Here is a 17,464-nt window from a genome sequence, read left to right on the forward strand (position 1 = left end):
AGTATCTCCCCTGTGGGTAAAGGCTGAGTGACCTGGGGCTGTTCAGCCTGGAGAAAAGAAGACTAAGGGGGGATCTAATGAATGTTTATAAATATCTTAACTATGGGATGCAGGGGGAGATGGCCAGCCCTTTTTCAGTGGCTGTGGGGACAGGACAAGGGGCAATGGCTGCAAGTGGGAGCACAGGGAGTTCCACACCAACATGGGGAAGAACTTTTCCCCAGTGAGGGTGAGGGAGCCCTGGGACAGGCTGCCCAGGGGGTGTGGAGTCTCCTTCTCTGGAGAGATTCCAGCCCTGTCTGCACGCTGACCTGTGCAATATGAGCTGGGGAGCTGCTCTGGCAGGGGGGTTGGACCCCACGAGCTCTGGAGGTCCCTTCCAACCCCTGTGATTCTGATGCGTTTGTGGGGGGAAATGACTTGCTTGGTGCCTGCACCCAGGGAAGAGCAGATGCTGTTGCCCCCCCCAGCCTCATCCTGCTGCTGCCCCCAGCCTTGTGCTGCCACTGCTTTTTCTAGTGTTTGTATTAACTTAATTACTGAAACGTTGCCTTGGGCCAGGTTGGGGCATCACCTGCTGCCTCCTGCCTTGTACCAGGTTGCTCCCAGCCCCCCTGGCTGCTCTCCCAGCCTTGGGGTTTGGGGAGGTCATTGGGAAAGGGACCGATCCCGCTGTGCTGCTCCATCCAGGGCTGTGTGGCTGCTGTGCAACCCTGGCCTTCCCCTGCCCCCCCACCCACCATCTGCCCCCCACCTGTACAGCCCAGGCACAGGAGGGAGATGCCTGTGGGCCAGGGGGCTGTTCTCTCCCCCCACCCAAAGGTGATTTCAGGCTCCCAGGGTGCAGGGCAGATTGAACAAGAGCCAGGCCAGGAATGCAGCATGGAATCGTGTGCCAGGCTGGGTGAGGGCACAGCTGCCCGAGGGGCTGCAGAGATTTATACTTCCCTTCCCCCCCGTCCCCTCCTTAAGATTGATTTATTTCTAACCTTGGGCAGCAGGAAGCACTGCCCTGCCGGACTTTGCTTACCAAGCTTTCTTAATCAAAAGTTTATTGGAAAAAATTAGCTTGTGAATTCATTATTCAGGACTAGAAGCCCCCAAGGCCTGGGTCAGCTCCTCTGCCCGCTGTGACCCACGGCCGTGCCTCTTCTCCAGCCTGAAGTTGAGCATCTACCTCTACAAAACCAAAAAGCCACACCAGGGAAGGTCTGCTCTGCTCTGCCATCGCACTGGGCTTCAACCCAGGGGGTCAGTGAAGAAGCTGGTGGAGGTGGTTTTGCTGCTTTTAATGTTTGTGCAGTGTAAGAAGGTATTAGTGGCTGCTCTTGGGCAGGGGGGAGCCCCACGCCTGCCCTGAGGCTGCAAGGTGGTGAGGAGCAGAGGGGAACACAATGGCTGGGGCAGTGTGGGAGTAAATTCCCTGCTTGCTTGCCCCCCCCCCCCCATGGAGGGGACACTTTGTCCCCCTCCCGGTGGCATGGGTGTCCCATCCGGAGCCCTGGTGGCAGGGGATGGGGTTGGGGGGGGCACTGATGCCTCAGGGGGCAGGATGTGCAGGGGGCTGGCCTGTGGCAGGGGATGAGGTTGGGGGGGGGGGGGGTGTGGCACAGTGATGCCTCAGGGGGCAAGATATGCAGGGCTGCCCTGTGGTAGGGGATGGGATTGGGGGGGGGGCGGGGACGGGACGGGACAGTGATGCCTCAGGGGGCAGGATGTGCAGGGCTGGCTGGTGTTAATCATCTCGGGAAAGCGGGGTACGTGCAGGAAGGGAATAGAGCGGGGAGGGGGGATAAAGCACGGAGCTGGGATGCTGAAGAGGCGATGGGCGTCCCCTGGCGTCCTCTTCTAATGGGCTGTTGCGGGGAAGAGAGAAGGGAGGCGGTGAGATGGCTCCAGGCCCGTGTCTCCATCACCACCCCCCTGCTGCCCCCGGGGGCCTTTACCCCCCCTTCAGCCTCTCACCTTTCTCTGCACCCAGCTTGAGCACATCCACCCCGGAGAAGACCATGTCCTCCGGCTCCGTGGCGGTGGCAGCTGCAGAGGGAGGGCAGGAGGTGGGTGCTGGCCCCCGGGGGCTGCCCCATTGCTGCCCCCCCTCCCAAAGGGGAGAGCCTGCACCCACCCACTGAGCCTGGAGGCAAGAAGGGCTCCCAGGAACCCTGCCTGTGTCCCCCCATCGCTGTGGCTCCCAGGGAATGCTGTGGCCATGAGCTTTTTGGGGTCCCCTGACATGCTGGCACTAAAGAGGGGCGAGGGACCCTGCTCTCCTCTTCCCTAATCACAAGCAAAACTGGAGGGAAGGAGGAGGTTGGGGTGGGGGTGGGGGGGCAGCATCCATACACGCTGCTCATTCCCTCCCTCGTGACCTACCAGGGCAGTCCAGCTTTTCCCGGGTGGCCGTGCCCTCAATCTTGGTGCCATTTTTGTAGGAGCACCAGCAGTAGCCCGTGGAGGCATTGCACTGCTTGGGCAGGTAGTCGCCGTTCTCATCGCACTGCGGGCGGAAGCGGCCCGGCCGGACACCCTCAGACTTGGCCTCTGCCTGGCACTTAGTCTGCACTGGGGCAATAACACAAAGAAAGGGGGGAGACACTGTGAGCCCCCCCCTCCATGGCTCTTCTGCTGCCTCAGCTGGAGCTTCTTACCCAGCAGCAGTTAAATTAAATGGAAAAGGTGACGGGGCTGAGCCCAGGGCTGAGCCTGGGGGGGCTGTTCCAGCTCCTCAGGCATTGGGTCCTCCCAGATGCCCAGCAAATGCAAGTCTGAAAGGCTACTGGTCCTGGGCTCCCCGTGAAGTGAGGAGGGGTCAGGGGATGGAGGGGTGGTCCCTTCACGCCTTTGGGAAGCCCCGTGGTGGCACCTCCCCGGGGGGTGGCTGGTCTCTCCCTTCCCCAGCTCAGCAGCCCCCATCCCTGATACCTTTCACCACCGGGATCGCCTTGTGTGTCCCCTGCTTGGGGTTCTTGGCCATTTCGAACAGCAGCCACTTCTGCATCCAGGATTCAAAGGACTGTAACGAGGAGCAGCAGCATGTTAACCAGCATTGGGGGGAGGGTGCACCATGGGGGAGCCAAGCTGCAAGCTCCAGCTTGGGCCAGGGAAGGGCGTGAGCTTCACCACCCTCCTTGGGACTGGAGTAACCCAAGCCTGGCCCAAGCAGGGCTTTGCTTTTCCAGGTGGGGACAACCTGGTCCCTCCACAAAGCAGGGTGCTCCCAAAGGGGAAGAGGAGGTGGTCAGCAAGCACTGACCTTCCAGTCTCCATCACTCATGGTGTTCTTCAGGTTCTTCAGGTTGTCCATCAGGTTGTCCTTCAGCTCCGGGAACGTCTTCTTGGGGTCTCCTTGCTGCAGAGTGACCACCATGGTGAGGTAGGGCAAGGAAAAATGGGGGGAGGGGTTGTTGAAGCTATGCTTATATCAGCAAGAGGGACATTGCAGGAAGCCAGGAGATCCCAGCAGCTCTGAGCACCCCAAGGGACCCCAGACCCAGCCAAGATCCAGCTTAAAGCTGGAGGCAGAGGGTCACAGCTATGGGGTCAGTGGTGGAGCAGGGACCCTTACCAGCAGCAGGTGCTTCACTTGGTCCTCAGTCCTGTTGCTAACAGGGGCCGTGTCCTGGAGAGAAAGGGCAGAGGGGCAGGATGAGTGCCAGGGCTGGCAGCTGGCAGCAGACCCCGAGGGCAGCAGGCAGGGCCAAGCTGGGGTGGGTGTCTCTTACCACGCTGCTTGCAGAGGTGTCGAGAGGCAGGACCTTCATGGCCAGGGGCATGCTCATCATCGTCATCTTCGTCTTGCTCACCGACTTGGCACCTGCAGAGGAAGGAGCATCGTGAATGACACCATGTTGGGTGGTCCGGAGGTGACCCGTCCCCTCCTCCCAGCCACGCCAGCACCACACTGGTGCCCGTGGGGGTACTGACTGGCGGGCAGCTTCCTCTGCAGTGCCTCCAGCTGCAGGGTCTGGGAGGTCTTGGTCAGCTTGCTGATCTGCCCATTCTGCTGGTAGACGAAGTAGATGGTGACAGCCTGGCCGGCGATCAGCAGGGCCACCAGGATGGACAGGGTGGAGAGGGCGGCCTTGCGGCCCAGCCCAGACCTGCGGGACATGGAGAAGGAGCTCAGCCCCAGCCTGGCAGCAGGAGATGGGCCCCTACCCTGTCACGGCTGCTCCCCGAATTGCCCTCCTGCAGCCTGCATCGCCCCAAACACCCCATCCCGGGGAGGGGGGGACGGGGGGGTTGCAGCCAAACAAATGCAAATGGCCCCGTCACAGGGTGCAGAAGTGAAATCTCGGTGTGAAGGTCCCTCCTCCGTCACTGGGGGAACCGAAACCCACTGCGGGGGCGAGGAGGGGGGGGAAGCGGGCGGCGAGGGGGGTGTGTGGGTGGTTATCTGGGGACCATGTGGGCACAGGGGGGGCTGCCAGGGCGTTTTGGGGCACAGCGTTGCTCTGGGCATCGCCTTTTGGGGGACGATGAAGTCGCCTGAAGCCTCATCGGCTGCGGGGGGTGGTGGGGAGGAGCGGGGTGCAGAGGACACAGCTCACAGGGTGCCGGACTGCACTGTGTTTTCACAGTGTTGTGCCAAAAAGCAGAGGTGCGGGGCAGCCCCGCAGAGGCTGGGCCGGGGGGGGTGGGGGGGGGGCACAGCCCCTGAGTGCCAAGGGAAGGCAAAGCCGAGCACCCCCTGGGCACCAGCCCTGCTGCCGAGGCCTCCCCGGGCCGGATCCTGCCCCCCCGGGGTGAAGGGGGCACTGGTGGGGGGCTCCGCTGCTCCCCGGGACGGGCAGCCCTGGGCGCTGCCGGCTGAGTCCGGAGCCGGGCTCGCTCCGGGGATGTCTGCCCGGCGACTGATGACGTCAGAGCTCCCTGGCTCCTGATTGGTTGGAAGTGTTGGGGGGGGCCCAAGGGCTTTGGGGTATGGGGGTTTGTTGGGACATGGAGGGTGTCCCCACAAAGCTGGCTGGGCTCTGAGACCGCACTGTGCCCTCTCCCGCCCCACAGCCACCCCCTGCACACCCCACAGCCACGTCACCAGCCCACCTGCCCCACAGCCACGCTGTGCTCCTGTCCCCCCACGGCCACACCGCCCCGCCATGGCCCCGGCTGCCCCAGAGATGCAGAGACCACCCCCCACAGCCCCATAACCACCCCACGCCCCCACCTGCCCCACAGCCTTGCTCTGACCCCTTCCACCCCATGGCCACGCCATGGCCCCCTTGGCTCCAGAGTGCCCCAGAGCTACAGCACAAGCCCCAACTTCTGCCCCATCACCCCTTCGTGTCCCCTTACCCAACTGGATCCCCTTCCACCCCACAGCCACGCCATGCCCCCTCCACCCCCCATGCCCATCGTGCCCGCTTTGCCGTCCCGTGCCCCCTTGACCCCACACCCCCATGTCCCCCATGTCCCCCATGTCCCCAGCAGCACCTCTGGGTGTCCCTGACGTTGAGCACGCGGCTGCCGCGGTCGGAGATGAGGTCCCGCTGCTCGTCGGCCATGGCTTCGCTGTCAGCACCCCGATAGCAGTGAGCACCCCGAGTGCCGCGGATGGAAATACCCCCCCTGGGTCCCCACCCTGCCCCACCACCCTCGGGGGGGGGGGGCCTAAAAAAATACCCCATTGGCTGCCGGCTCCTTCATCACTTGTTGCCAGGCAGAGCTCTGCTCGGCAGGTCTCTGGTCCAGAAATGATGTTGGGTCTGGCCGTGGGCACCACAGCTGCTTCGTGGGGTGTCACTCCCCCCACACTGCCATGGGTGGGTCACAACTGCATCACACACGGTGCCATGAGCCTCGGGGGTCTGGTATCCTGGGTGGGTAGGGGGCAAGAAATGGGACATGGGGTAGGGGATGGGATGCAGAGCTGGGATGCCACAGGGAGGGTTCCCCACACCCAAGGCTGAGAAAGACCTTCCACGGGGGCTGGTCTATGGGGTACACCCTTCCTCACTCACCTTCATTGCCAGGGAAAAGCCATGCTTTGCCCAAACCTCACTCTGAGGGTCACCCTTGACCCCCCCTTGCTCCCACCCTGGGTGTGGGTGCTTGGACACCACCTCCTGAGCCAAGGGGGTAACAACTAAAGAGCCACCAAGTGTTTCAAGGCCCCCTCCCTCTTACAGCAACCCCTCACCCTGCCTGGGTCAGCTTCAGGAGGCTGAACCCCCAAACCTAGGGGAGGAGAAGCAGCCCCCAAGGTGGGTCCCCAACATGCCCAGTGCTACACAGCTGAGAGCAGCCACCCAAGAGCTCCCATGACGCTGATTTTTAGGGTGTACCACGTTCCCCAGGGCAGTGCTGGGCCGTGGGGCTTGGCCTTGCCTGGCCCCAAGCCAGCTCCAGCATCAGGACCCAGCGCAACGAGGTTCAGCCAAAAGTGAAATCAAAAGCCATGTGCCCGAGCGTCACCAGTCACCAGGCAGAGCTCCCCACACACAGAGCCAGGGCCAGAAAGCAGCAAAGCTCAGGGCTGGTTTCTCCAGCGATTCCATTCCTTCCCAGGACCAGTCCCAGAGTCATCCTGCTGGCATGGCCACCCCCTGGGGAGAGCAGGGATGAGAAACAATCCAAACCAGTTCCAAGGAGCAGGGCAAGGTCTCTCAGCAGATACTGTTCCTGGAAGAGCAGGAGCTGGTGGGATGATGCCCTGGCTTCCCAGGTGGGAAAGGGCAGCCCCCAGGCAGGGGAAGGGGTGTGGAGCCCTGTCCTGTTCCCAGGTTTATGCCAGTTCCCTAAGGGGAGCTAAGGAAAAGCCATGGGGCACCCAGGGGCACACAGACCCCTGCCCAGGGTGTCCATCAGCCTCATCCCAGGCCACTCAGGTCCCCAGCTCCTGTCCTGACCTGTGTTCCTCCTATTTTTGAAGACAAATAACTTATCTGCTGCTCTTTAGGTGTTGCTGCATTTAGAAACCGTCTGAGAGGGGGTTAAAACCTAAGAGAAAATAGGAAAGAAATAAAAAAGTACATAATCCCCTTCCCTAATTTTTGGGCTCTGTCCTTGGCAGGCACTGGGGAGGTTTGGGGGACATGGGTTTTTCTCATGCTTGGCCCCCAGCCCCAAGGACACGGTGCAGACCTGCCCCCTCACCAGCCTCAGCCCTAAGGGGAACTAAGGAAAATCCGAACAGGAACTCAAGAGCAAACCCCCCCCTGCAAATCCATGGAGCTGGGGCTGGCTGCAAACCACAAACACAGTCACTGAACAGAGGGGTTGGGGTGGGGGAAAGCCCAGCTTCCCCCCCACGGGCTGGCTGAGCCCCCAGCCCCCCCAGCCCAGCGAGGGGCTGTCAGCACCCAGTCAGCCCTCACTCCGCACACAGACATTTCCATTTAGACTGGTTTGGGTGGGAAGGGACCTCAGAGTCGCCCAGTCCAACCCTCCTGCCATGGGCAGAGCCACCCCCCCTCACCAGCCCAGGGTGCCCAAAGCTTCATCCAGCCTGGCCTTGCATCCTGTCAGGGATCAGGGGCAGTCCCAGCTTCTCTGGGCACCCTGTGCCAGGGCCTCCCCCCCTCACAGGGAAGATTTTTTCCCTTACATCTAACTTCATGGGTACTTCCCCCCCACACACACACCCCTTTCTGCACAGGGCTGTGGCATCCAAAGCGTTTTGGAGCCTGTAAACTGGATTTCCTGGGAAGATGCAGAACCTGCTACAGAGCAGCATTCCTCCCACCTCACCTCCCTTCCTTCCCCAGCCTCAGGACCCAGTGCAGGATCAGCCCCACGCTGTCACCCACCAGGTTTCAGGAACAACATGGCTCACACCATTACACAAGGGTGGGAAAGGAGTTGTGTTTTGGGGGAAAAAGAAGCCATCCAGGGCAAGGAGCATGATCAGGACCTGCCTGATCCCCGGGGGGAATTGACCTAAGGGTACAGAGTGATTATTGGAAGCAGGGAGGTGGAAATAACCCCGGGGCATTCACATGAACCCATTTGTTACCAGCCCAGCTGCCTCACAGCCCTCAGATCCTGCAGAGACTGGCCTGGGTGAACAAACCCACACTCCCCAGCGCCCATCAGACACCCTTGGCAGCACAGGGCGGGTCCCAGGAAAAGCCAAGGACAGGAGCCACGAAACCCACCCACAGCTCAGCCAGGGGAGCTTTTCCCTGCAGACAGCCCCAGGATAGATGTCAGCCAGCCAGTTCCCTCTGAGTTTCTCTTCCTCATTCGCTGTTTCTGGCTGGGGGATTCACACCGACACAGGAAGCTCTTAAAGCTGCCAGGTCAGTTAAGAAATAAAAGGAGTTCTTGCTCTTCTTGTCCTAAGGAACCTGCTCTGGCAGGGGGGTTGGACTTGATCTCTGGAGGTCCCTTCCAACCCCTACAGTTCTGTGATACTAACGTGCAGCAAGCCCAGGGAAGTCTCTTCCCAAGCAGCCCCATGCACCCTGCAGAGCTCCTGCTTCCAAGAATTATGGGCTAATACAGAAAATACCCCTTCCTGCACCTGGCAGAGCTCCTGGTGCCTGTGCAACCCCAGAAATACTCCCTGGAGGAGGGCAGTAGGTCTGGGATCACAGAACATTAGGGGTTGGAAGGAACCTCAAAAGATCCATCTAGTCCAACCCCCTGCCAGAGCAGGATCACCCAGACTAAATCACACAGGAACACATCCAGGTGGGTTTGAATGTCTCCAGAGAAGGAGACTCCACAGCATCTCTGGGCAGCCTGTCCCAGGGCTCTGTCACCCTCACAGGGAAAAAGTTCCTCCTTACATTCACATGGAACTTCCTCTGCTCCAGCTGCACCCGCTGCCCCTTGTCCTATCGCTGGCATCCCTGAGAAGAGCCTGGCTCCCTTCTCCTGACTCTTTAGATATTTACAAACATTAATAACATCACCCCTCAGTTTCCTCTTCTCTAAGCTGAAGAGGCCCAGCTCCCTCAGCCTCTACTCATGAGGAAGGTGTTCCACTGCCTTCACTCACTTTGGTGTCCCTACACTGGGCTCTTTCAAGGAGTTCTGTGTCCTTCTTGAGCTGAGGGGCCCAGAACTGGACACAGTGTTCCAGGTGTGGTCTCAGCTCCTGGCCAGACATGAAGGTCCCAGCTGGTGCTTCAGCCACCTCCTGCCCAGAGCCAAGCGATGCCCCATGAGGCTCACCCGCAGCCCAGCTGCACGGGGGAACCCAAGGCAAAGCCACTTCCACCCCTGTGCCCTGGGAGCAGCACCCAGCAGACACCCTCCCTCTCCCGGGCCGGGCCTGAAAACAGGGCCAAGCTGTGCCAGCAGCCACGCTCTGTTGCTGTGGGCATCAGAAAGCAGCTAGAACCAAGCAGGAAACACGGTGAACTGCACCCAGAGACACCGTGGGGCTGGCTTTGCACTGCTGCAAAGGTATTTTGTGACAGAATGGTTTGGGGTGGAAGGGACCTTTAAAGGTCACCTAGTCTGACCATGCTGCCACAAGCAGGGGCATATTTATCTAGACCAGACTGCTCAGAGCCCCATCCAACCTGGCCTTGAATGTTTCCATGTATGGGGCATCTACTGCCTCTCCAAGCAACCCACTCCAGCGCCTCACCACCCTCAGCACAGAACCTTTTGTCCTTCTATCAAGTCTGATCTCCTTTTAATTTAAAGCCATTTCCCCTTGTCCTGTGGCTACAGGCCCTGGTGAAGAGTCTGTCCCCATCTGTCTTCCAAGCCCCTTTAAGCAAGAAAAGGGCACAGGGCCTCTTCCAGCACAGCTTTCCCCACACCGACCCCACGGAGAAGCCACACGGGCATCGCTTGGGACAAAGTAACACCCAGAAGAGCACCTGGCTTCACTGCATCAGTGATTAAAGAAATCCTGGGCTAGAGCTGCTGATGACACACCACAGCTCTGCCTCCCCCAGCTGCACCTTGGCTGAGCCAGGGCCTGGTTCATGCTTTCAGCACCCTCTCCACACAGACTTCAAAGGACACTCTGAGTACAGGAAAGCAGCGATTTGAACAGCAAATACCACACTTCGACAGGGAAAGTTTTCCATGGCCACATATAAAATTGCAAATAAAACACCGTGGCTGTGCCAAGGGAAATGCTGGCTTAGGAACATCTGTCCAGGCAGAGATTTTCTTTCCACAGAAAGGGGAAGTCACGCATTAAACAACAGTTTGCAGAAAAAACCAGCAGCAGTTAAGCTTGCTCACAAGCCCAGCTTTCTTCTCCACAGCAGGGACTCCTCCAAGAGATCGTGACTCATTTTGAAACCACAACCATCCACGTAGTTTTTGCTAGGAAGCATGGGGGCTTCAGTTCAGCCAGCCTGGCTTCCTGGGCTGCGAGACTCGGGCCCTTTCGCTACGCAAGAGCGCTGGAGGATTGAAGATCGAGCTAGACAAGAGCACGACAGCGTGGATCCAACCCAGCTGAGGGAACTCCACCAGAACAGAGACTGCCTTGAGGGTGGAGCACCATCACCTCCACCACCGAGGTGCTCTACACCCTCAAAGCAGTCTTGTTCCCTAAGGGATCTCTGCTGCAAGGGGAGGGAGGCTCAGCAGCGGGCAGGAATCCCCCACCAATGGTTGGGGAACAGTCCACAGGAAAGCAGAACAGCTCTCAAGGCGGGAGGCCCTGGTCCCAGGACACCACAATGCTGCTGGCCCCACTGCCTGTCACTTACCACCGGGTGTAAGACTACTCCTATTTGCCATACAACCGAAGGTTTATCAACCAACTCTAATAACCATCACTTAAAACTGATCACAAGTATTCCTGGAGAAACATTTAAGCAGCTCTATGAGCTCGTCACCAAGAGTCCCACTAACAGGACATGACTGCCACAGAGGAGAAGCACACAGCACAGCACACCACCGGCCTGCGTCACAACAGGCACCGCACTGTGCGAGGGCTCTGAGCAGTGTTTCACAGGAGGAACTCTGACAACTTCACCTCTCAGGCTATTTTAACTAAAGGATGAAGAACCTCGACACCAGGAGCGTACACAACCCGTCAATCAAACTGTGCTGCCCAAATATTGTACACCCACAAATATCCCTGTGGGTCTAAAATCCTGCTCCAGGTGAGGAAGCGACAAAAACAGGAGCTACTCCAAAGCAGAAAGATCTAGTGACAGAGAGCATTGGCAATGGTGGAAACAGGCATTCATTCCAGGTTGTAGCAGCACACTCTGTGACTAAAATGAGGAGTCCCTTTCCTTAAATACCTCTGGAAGCATCTGAAGCAGCAGCTGAGGGAGCTGTGATAGCTTTTAGCTTTCCTAGTGTGTACTGCAAAGCACCTTGGCCACAGCAGTGCTACTGCCCACCCAAAGCAAAGCCCAGCTTCAGAGTATGGGCCACTCGTGGATGGAATCAAACTGAAGCCACTCAACTGTGAGCACACCTGGCTAAGGAAACACAGAGCAGAGGTTTAAAATGAGCTTTAATAACCAAAGGTGCAGCATTGTTCACAGACGACGTCCGCGGCGACCGCCCTTCCTGCGAGTGCTGTCAGATGGGATGGGGGTGACGTCCTCTGTGGGGAGAGAAAACACACCGTGACTTCCCCGAGGTACCCCAAGAAACACAGCCACCCGACCCCAGCTGGCACCCCGATGTCCCACAGCTGCACCACAGGATCCCCACACTGGCAAAGCAAATGTTCTATGGGAGTGAGGTGTTGTGAACTCGCAGAGTTTCTGCTTAAGCAGCAGAAACCCCCCTGAGACAGGACAGCCAGTGCCTTTCCAAAGAAACAGAGGGTGCTTGATTGAACTTTCAGCACAGCCACCATCACCACTTCTTGTGACTCCCCTACAATGCTGTGGGCTCCCCCTCATACAGCTGGAGGAACTTAAGTCACGGCCTTAAAGCGAGACCAGCACAATGTTTTTAGGGGACAGAACGGCTCCAGCAAACACTGTTACATCAGAGGAGTGTCAGCATCCTGCGGTGCAGTTGGGTTTCTCTCTCAAACAGCCAGCCGGTTTCTGAAGCCTGTTCACGCCACCTCCTGGTCAGCCGGCAGCTGAAGCAGCTGAGTCGCCGTGTGACAGGACAGGCAGGATGCAGGACACAGGACACCCTGAGGCAAACCTCACAGGCCAGCAAAGCTCCCTCCCCTGCTCCCTCCCCTATGTAACCCCACCCCGAGCTGCTGCGCTGGTGTGAGTTGTGTTTAACGCAGCCAGGCTGTGCGCTGGTGCACTGTGACACGGTGCCCAGCTGTCGCTTTCCCCATCACTCACCGATGCGGCCGATCTTCATTCCAGAGCGGGCCAGAGCTCTCAGGGCTGACTGGGCACCAGGTCCTGGAGTCTTGGTCCTGGAGGAGAGAACCAGAGCCCATCACCCCTTAGAGAGCTCACAAGTTGAACACAGTTCACAAACAAGCGGCAATGTTAAAGTGACGTTTTCCCCACCCCAAAACATCTGGGTACCAGAGCCTGCCCACCTCCTGTCCCCAGAGCTGAGCCATTCACACGCATCAGCCACCAGAGATGTGCTGCCCTGTCATTCCAAGGTAAGACATCTCCATGCTGACAGCATCTCCCCCTCCACTACTGGGTAAGTAGGAGCACACCCAGCTCCAGCCAAGACACCCATTCTGGGGGAGCTCCAGCAGCTCAGCGAGACATGACACTAGTCACTCACTAGTGACAGGCACCCTTTGGGCCGAGCTTAAAGGCAAGTTCATCAGCAGATGCACCAAGGAGGCAGCACAAAGAAGGGATGTGGGGCCGTATGGCACAGTTCACAGACCAGACCCATCCTCTGGGAATGCTGGGCCCGGCCTCTCCAACGTACCTATTGCCGCCGGTGGCACGGAGCTTGATGTGCAGGGCAGTGATGCCCAGCTCCTTGCACCTCTGGGCGACATCCTGCGCCGCCAGCATCGCCGCGTAGGGCGAGGACTCGTCTCGGTCAGCCTTCACCTTCATGCCACCCGTCACACGGCAGATGGTTTCCCTGCGAAGGGGAACGATGGCATTTCAACAGTGCCCTTACTCTCCTCTCCCCTCCCCACGAACCAGCCCCTGGGTACAGACAGAACCTTTCCTTTCTTTAATGTTATTTTTCACTGTATCAGTAAGATGCCAACCCAGTACCCTGAACACAATACTCACCACAGAGGAGCACACCAAACCACCCCATTTACATTCACATACGCACATCACCTGATACAGTTCAGTTGATGCTCAAAATCTTTGCTGAAGCCTCTGGCCAAACCTGATTTGTGGTTTCAAAACCCAATAAGCCAGGTACTGCAGCCAAGTGACCAGTGTTCAGTACTTACTTGCCAGAGAGATCAGTCACGTGGACAAAAGTGTCATTGAAGGAAGCAAAGATGTGGCAGACACCAAACACATTTTCCCCTTCAGCAACCTGAGGTCCCAAGCTGATGACCTGTTCTTCCTTCTTCTCCTTGCCCTTACGAGGTGCCATTTCTGAACAAAAAGAGAGGGAAGTATGAGCAAAGGTGGTTTTCTCAACATTCTCTTTGATTTAATGAAGTTCTCTACTGCTGCAACCTTTTACCAAGCCACATAACTGGGTTACCAACAGTAAAATACAGGTAGTGATTTTGGGGTAGAACTCAGCTTCTTGAAGCCCCCAACAGTACCAGCTTGCTGCATGCTGACAGATGCTCTGCCACTCACAACTGTTTATCAGGGTCCTGAAGACTTGAAAAGCCAGAATCAAAACTCACTAGCCTTGGTGACTATTAAGTAAGTACTCTTTGTTGCAGCACTGGGCACACAGGGCATCACTCCTATTGTGCACACCATTTAAAGTAAAATCTCTCCTGTTTAGACAGATTCACTGTAGGTATTCATTGTAATTTCTAAGAAAAGGCAGGGTTGTGCCAATTTTTTCCAGGAAGTCATTTACACTAACTCCTCCCAGACAGAGCATGCTCAGTGACACTCAGGGGGTCTCCTGGTGGTCTTCAGGGATGAAGGCTGAATGCCTTCCTCTCAGTGAACCTTTACCTTTTCCTTCTGTGCCTGCTCTTCATGGTTTTCTCCATGGTCTCAAAAACACATTCCTGCACAAACTAGTTAGGAACCCCTTTTAGCTGAAAAGATATACTCTTAATTGGTTGTTGGTCTCATTAATTATTACTTCCACACCTTCACTTTATCTTCAAGGCTGCTCCACTGTTAATGGTAAATTTTGTAGCTACTCTAGCAAAACAGCTCAAACAGCTATAGCCATACTCCTCTAACATCCAAAACACACAAATACTTTCTATTCTCCTTATTGTAAGGCTACATTGGTTTTTGAGCTATCAGTCTATCCAGTATTATTATGCAGCATTCATTCTCCAGCTGCACTCCACAGCAGGAGCTACCCAAGCTGTGCTTCATGGCAGCCAGCATCCCCAGGCACCACTGCAGCAGAGGACAGGAGCCCCTTTGCTTGATTCTTTGCCAGAAACCCTGAGAACTTCCTCCTGATCATTTAAGTGCCTTTTATGGAAACACAATACCCAGCCAGTTATGGAAGACCCGGGTACTGTCACAGAACTCTGAGAAGTTTAATTCAGTTCCCAAGTACTAGCCTGGGTTTTTAGATATTACTGGTGTCCTAACTGGGACTGGCCCAGTAAGCTTTTGTCCTCTGAAGCTTACACCCAGCTGTGGAAAGTGGCAGGCACTCAGCAGCACTTGGTCAGACAGCTGGGGATCCTGTGTGTCTGCTGATGGAGCACAGCAAGGCAGCTCCCTACAGCACTCTCCTGCCAAACACCAGCGGCACTTTGCACAAGAAAAACAACTTAGTTATGGGAATTAACCCAGGCATGACCTACTTCCACCCACTGCCACAGCCCGGCGGCCCCCTCTCCACAGAGGAACACCCAGCCCCAGCCGCTCCTCACGCCCGCCATGCCCGCGGCCCATCCGTCCCCTTCCCGACTGGCGGCTCCACGGACGCTACCGGCCCAGCTGGGGCCCGCGAAGCCCAGCGATACCCGCCCAAGGCAGAGAACGAGCGCCGATACAAAACCCAAAACAACGCGCCCGCTGCCCCTCGGCGCCCACCTGAAGCCGCCCCGGCTGCTCAGGCCCCCGCGGGCTCCTCGGGCTCACACGGCCGGCACCGGCCCGGCCCGCAGTCCCGACCGAGGACCGAGCCGCGGCCCTGCCCCGCGGCCCGACATCCCCAGCCCTCCATCCGGCCAGGCCCGGCCGCCCTCCACCCCAGCCGGGAGCGCCGGCCCTCCCCCGAGCGCGCAGCTACTCCAGCCCCCGGCTCGCCCGCGGCCTTAGCGCCCCGCTCCTCCGGCCGCGCCGGGCACGGTGACCCAGGGAGCCCCAGGAGACAGGCGGGGAGCCCACAGCGAGCCGCGGGCGAGCGGATGGCGCCGGATGCACCCCAGCCCCGCGCTCACCTCCGCGTCTTCTCCGAGGGCCGCCGTGGAAAGGAAGCGGCGGGGTCAGGGGGCGGAGGTCACCGCCGCTCACCCGGAAGGGATAGCGGGAGGCGGCTGAGCGCGGCCGGGGAAGTGGCGTTGCCCCGATCGCGGGCGCGGGGCTCTGCTCTCACCCCGGCCCCGCCGCGAAGCCGTAACGGCGCCCCCGAGGCCAAGCCGGGCCCAGTTCCTAGGCTGGCGCGGCTGCCTCTCCGCCGGGTCCCCCCAAAGATGGCGGCGGCGCCGCGCGTCCCGGTGTCCCTCCCCAAGATGGCGGCGGGCGCTGCCGGCCGGGGCTGCGGGAGCGAAGCGGTTTACAAAGCAGCTGGAGGAGAACCGGCGCGATGGCAGCGTGCGGCCTGCTTCCCCCGGCGTGCGGCCGCGGCCCGGGCCGCGCTAGAGCCAAGCTGGGGCACAGGCTGCTCCCTGGGCGGGAGCCCGGGCAGCTCAGGCGGGAGCCCGGGCTGTGAGGAGGTGTATCTGTACAGGGAGGGTGCAGGGGCTGGAGTGTGTTGAAGCCTGGAGAGGTTTAAAGAGCTGGCCGGAGGGATCTTTTAGGACACGTTGTTCTCTGCTGGGAGGTCAGGCTCCTGATGTGAGCAGCGTGGGCTCGGCAGCTGTGAGCGGTGGCGGAGGGACTGACTGCCTCCTGCAGCCCTTAGCTGGGGACATCTGTGCCACTGCCACGGCAAGCAGAATCTACATTTGCAAAGTTCTACTGAAGAAAGTCCAGTGAGTGGACATTTTCTGGCTCCAAGATGTGTGTTTTAGGGGAGCATCCAGGTGTCCAGTGAGGCTCACACCTTTCAGGGTATCTTTTCCTTTCCCTGGGCAAGCATCCCAGGGCCCTCCAGGCTCCAGACCTCTCGGCTGACATTAAGGAGGTTTGGTCTGTAAGGCTCCTGCTCCCCTCTGCTGGGTTTCTCCCCCAGGAAAGCTCTCTGTGCTCCTGGGTGTCACTGTAATGCCCATCTTGACCCTGTGGGTCACCCTTGCCCGCTTCTCCCTGCATCAGCAGTTCTCAGCTGCATCAGGGATCTTCCTGTTTAAATATTGAAGGAGAGGCTTTCAAAACACACATCAGCAGGACTGCTGTAATTCCAGCCGAGGCTCCAGTGAGGCTACTGGGAAGGAAAGGTGTGTGAGTGCTACAGAGGTCAGCCCGCATCAGCCCCTGTGTGCCGTGGTGACCGTGGGTGACCCAAGAAGGAGCTGCAGGGACAGTGAAGGGTGTGCAGGCAGCCTGAGCCAGGCAGGGTAGGTTTCTCCTGAAGGAGCTATGCGTACAGGGCAGGCTGTGATGTTCTTCCATGAAGCTACAGGTCTACAGGTATTCCCCTGGATTAATTGCAAGCCAGAGCAAGAAAACACAGCAGAACAGGCTGAAATTACCAGATGAGCTTCTTAACAAAAACCCAAACCAACACCCAAAAGCAAACAAATGACCCAGTGGTTCAAAATCCAATGCTGCCCTTACTAGTTAGGAGGCAGGCTGTTCCCAGTCCCTCCAGGCTCTGTGAGCAATGGGGCTTTCTCCACTCCCTGGGACAAATACTTCATTGGCTCTTTGCATTGCCCCAGTCGTGATGTGCCTGCAAGGGAACTGCCAGCCCTACAAAATGTTCCTGGGCCCTGACCAGGCTGTCCTAGATGCCAAGGACAGTGCTGAGGACCTTCCCAGGCTGGGATGAGCAAGAAGAGATGAACCGGACAGAGTCTGGAAGGTCTGCATCCTCCAGCCCGGCCATGAAGGATTCTCAGGCCACAGTGGGGTCAGTGTCAGAGGCGATGTGTATTTGGTTTGAGAAATCCCCCAGATTTAGTTCCTTAATGGGTAATTAACATTCCAGCTGCTCCTTGATAATAGCCTCTCCAGCCCATGGGAAACCCCACAGACAGAGTGACGCTGCAGGCGGATTTCATAACTCAGCCGGTGACTAAACAAAAAGGGAGCCTGAGAGCCAAGGAAAATGGAAACGCTGCTCTTGACCTTCTCTCCTGCCTGGGCTTTGGCCCTGGTGGAAACTGGCACTGACTGAGCAGGGTCAATGGGAAGTGACTGGCCTGACATGTGAAGCCCTCAGCTCCAGGCTTCCCGCA

At 58.3% G+C, this 17,464-nt stretch overlaps 2 protein-coding genes across 3 annotated transcripts; both read right to left on the reverse strand.

Moving 5' to 3' along the window:
- Positions 1-1,035: 1,035 nt before the first annotated feature.
- On the reverse strand, positions 1,036-5,541 carry CD74 (CD74 molecule). 2 transcript variants are annotated; one of them, XM_084268794.1, is made up of 9 exons: positions 5,434-5,541; positions 3,925-4,100; positions 3,723-3,814; positions 3,566-3,619; positions 3,254-3,349; positions 2,923-3,013; positions 2,374-2,562; positions 1,966-2,037; positions 1,036-1,856 (listed from the first exon to the last, which is right to left on the reverse strand). In XM_084268794.1, exons 1-9 carry the CDS (start codon positions 5,502-5,504, stop codon positions 1,849-1,851), a joined length of 849 nt encoding a protein of 282 aa, XP_084124920.1. In that variant the 5' UTR covers positions 5,505-5,541; the 3' UTR covers positions 1,036-1,848. The 2 variants fall into 2 exon arrangements, with proteins under 2 accessions (XP_084124920.1, XP_084124921.1); XM_084268795.1 differs by lacking the exon at positions 1,966-2,037.
- Positions 5,542-11,371: 5,830 nt separating this feature from the next.
- RPS14 (ribosomal protein S14) lies at positions 11,372-15,477 on the reverse strand. The gene is made up of 5 exons (XM_084268805.1): positions 15,344-15,477; positions 13,244-13,394; positions 12,754-12,915; positions 12,195-12,271; positions 11,372-11,482 (listed from the first exon to the last, which is right to left on the reverse strand). The coding sequence occupies exons 2-5, from the start codon at positions 13,390-13,392 to the stop codon at positions 11,415-11,417; spliced, it is 456 nt and encodes a 151-aa protein (XP_084124931.1). The 5' UTR covers positions 13,393-13,394; positions 15,344-15,477; the 3' UTR covers positions 11,372-11,414.
- Positions 15,478-17,464: the final 1,987 nt, after the last annotated feature.

This window comes from Gallinula chloropus, assembly GCF_964237585.1.
Source record: "Gallinula chloropus genome assembly, chromosome: 10".
Lineage (NCBI taxonomy): Eukaryota > Metazoa > Chordata > Aves > Gruiformes > Rallidae > Gallinula > Gallinula chloropus.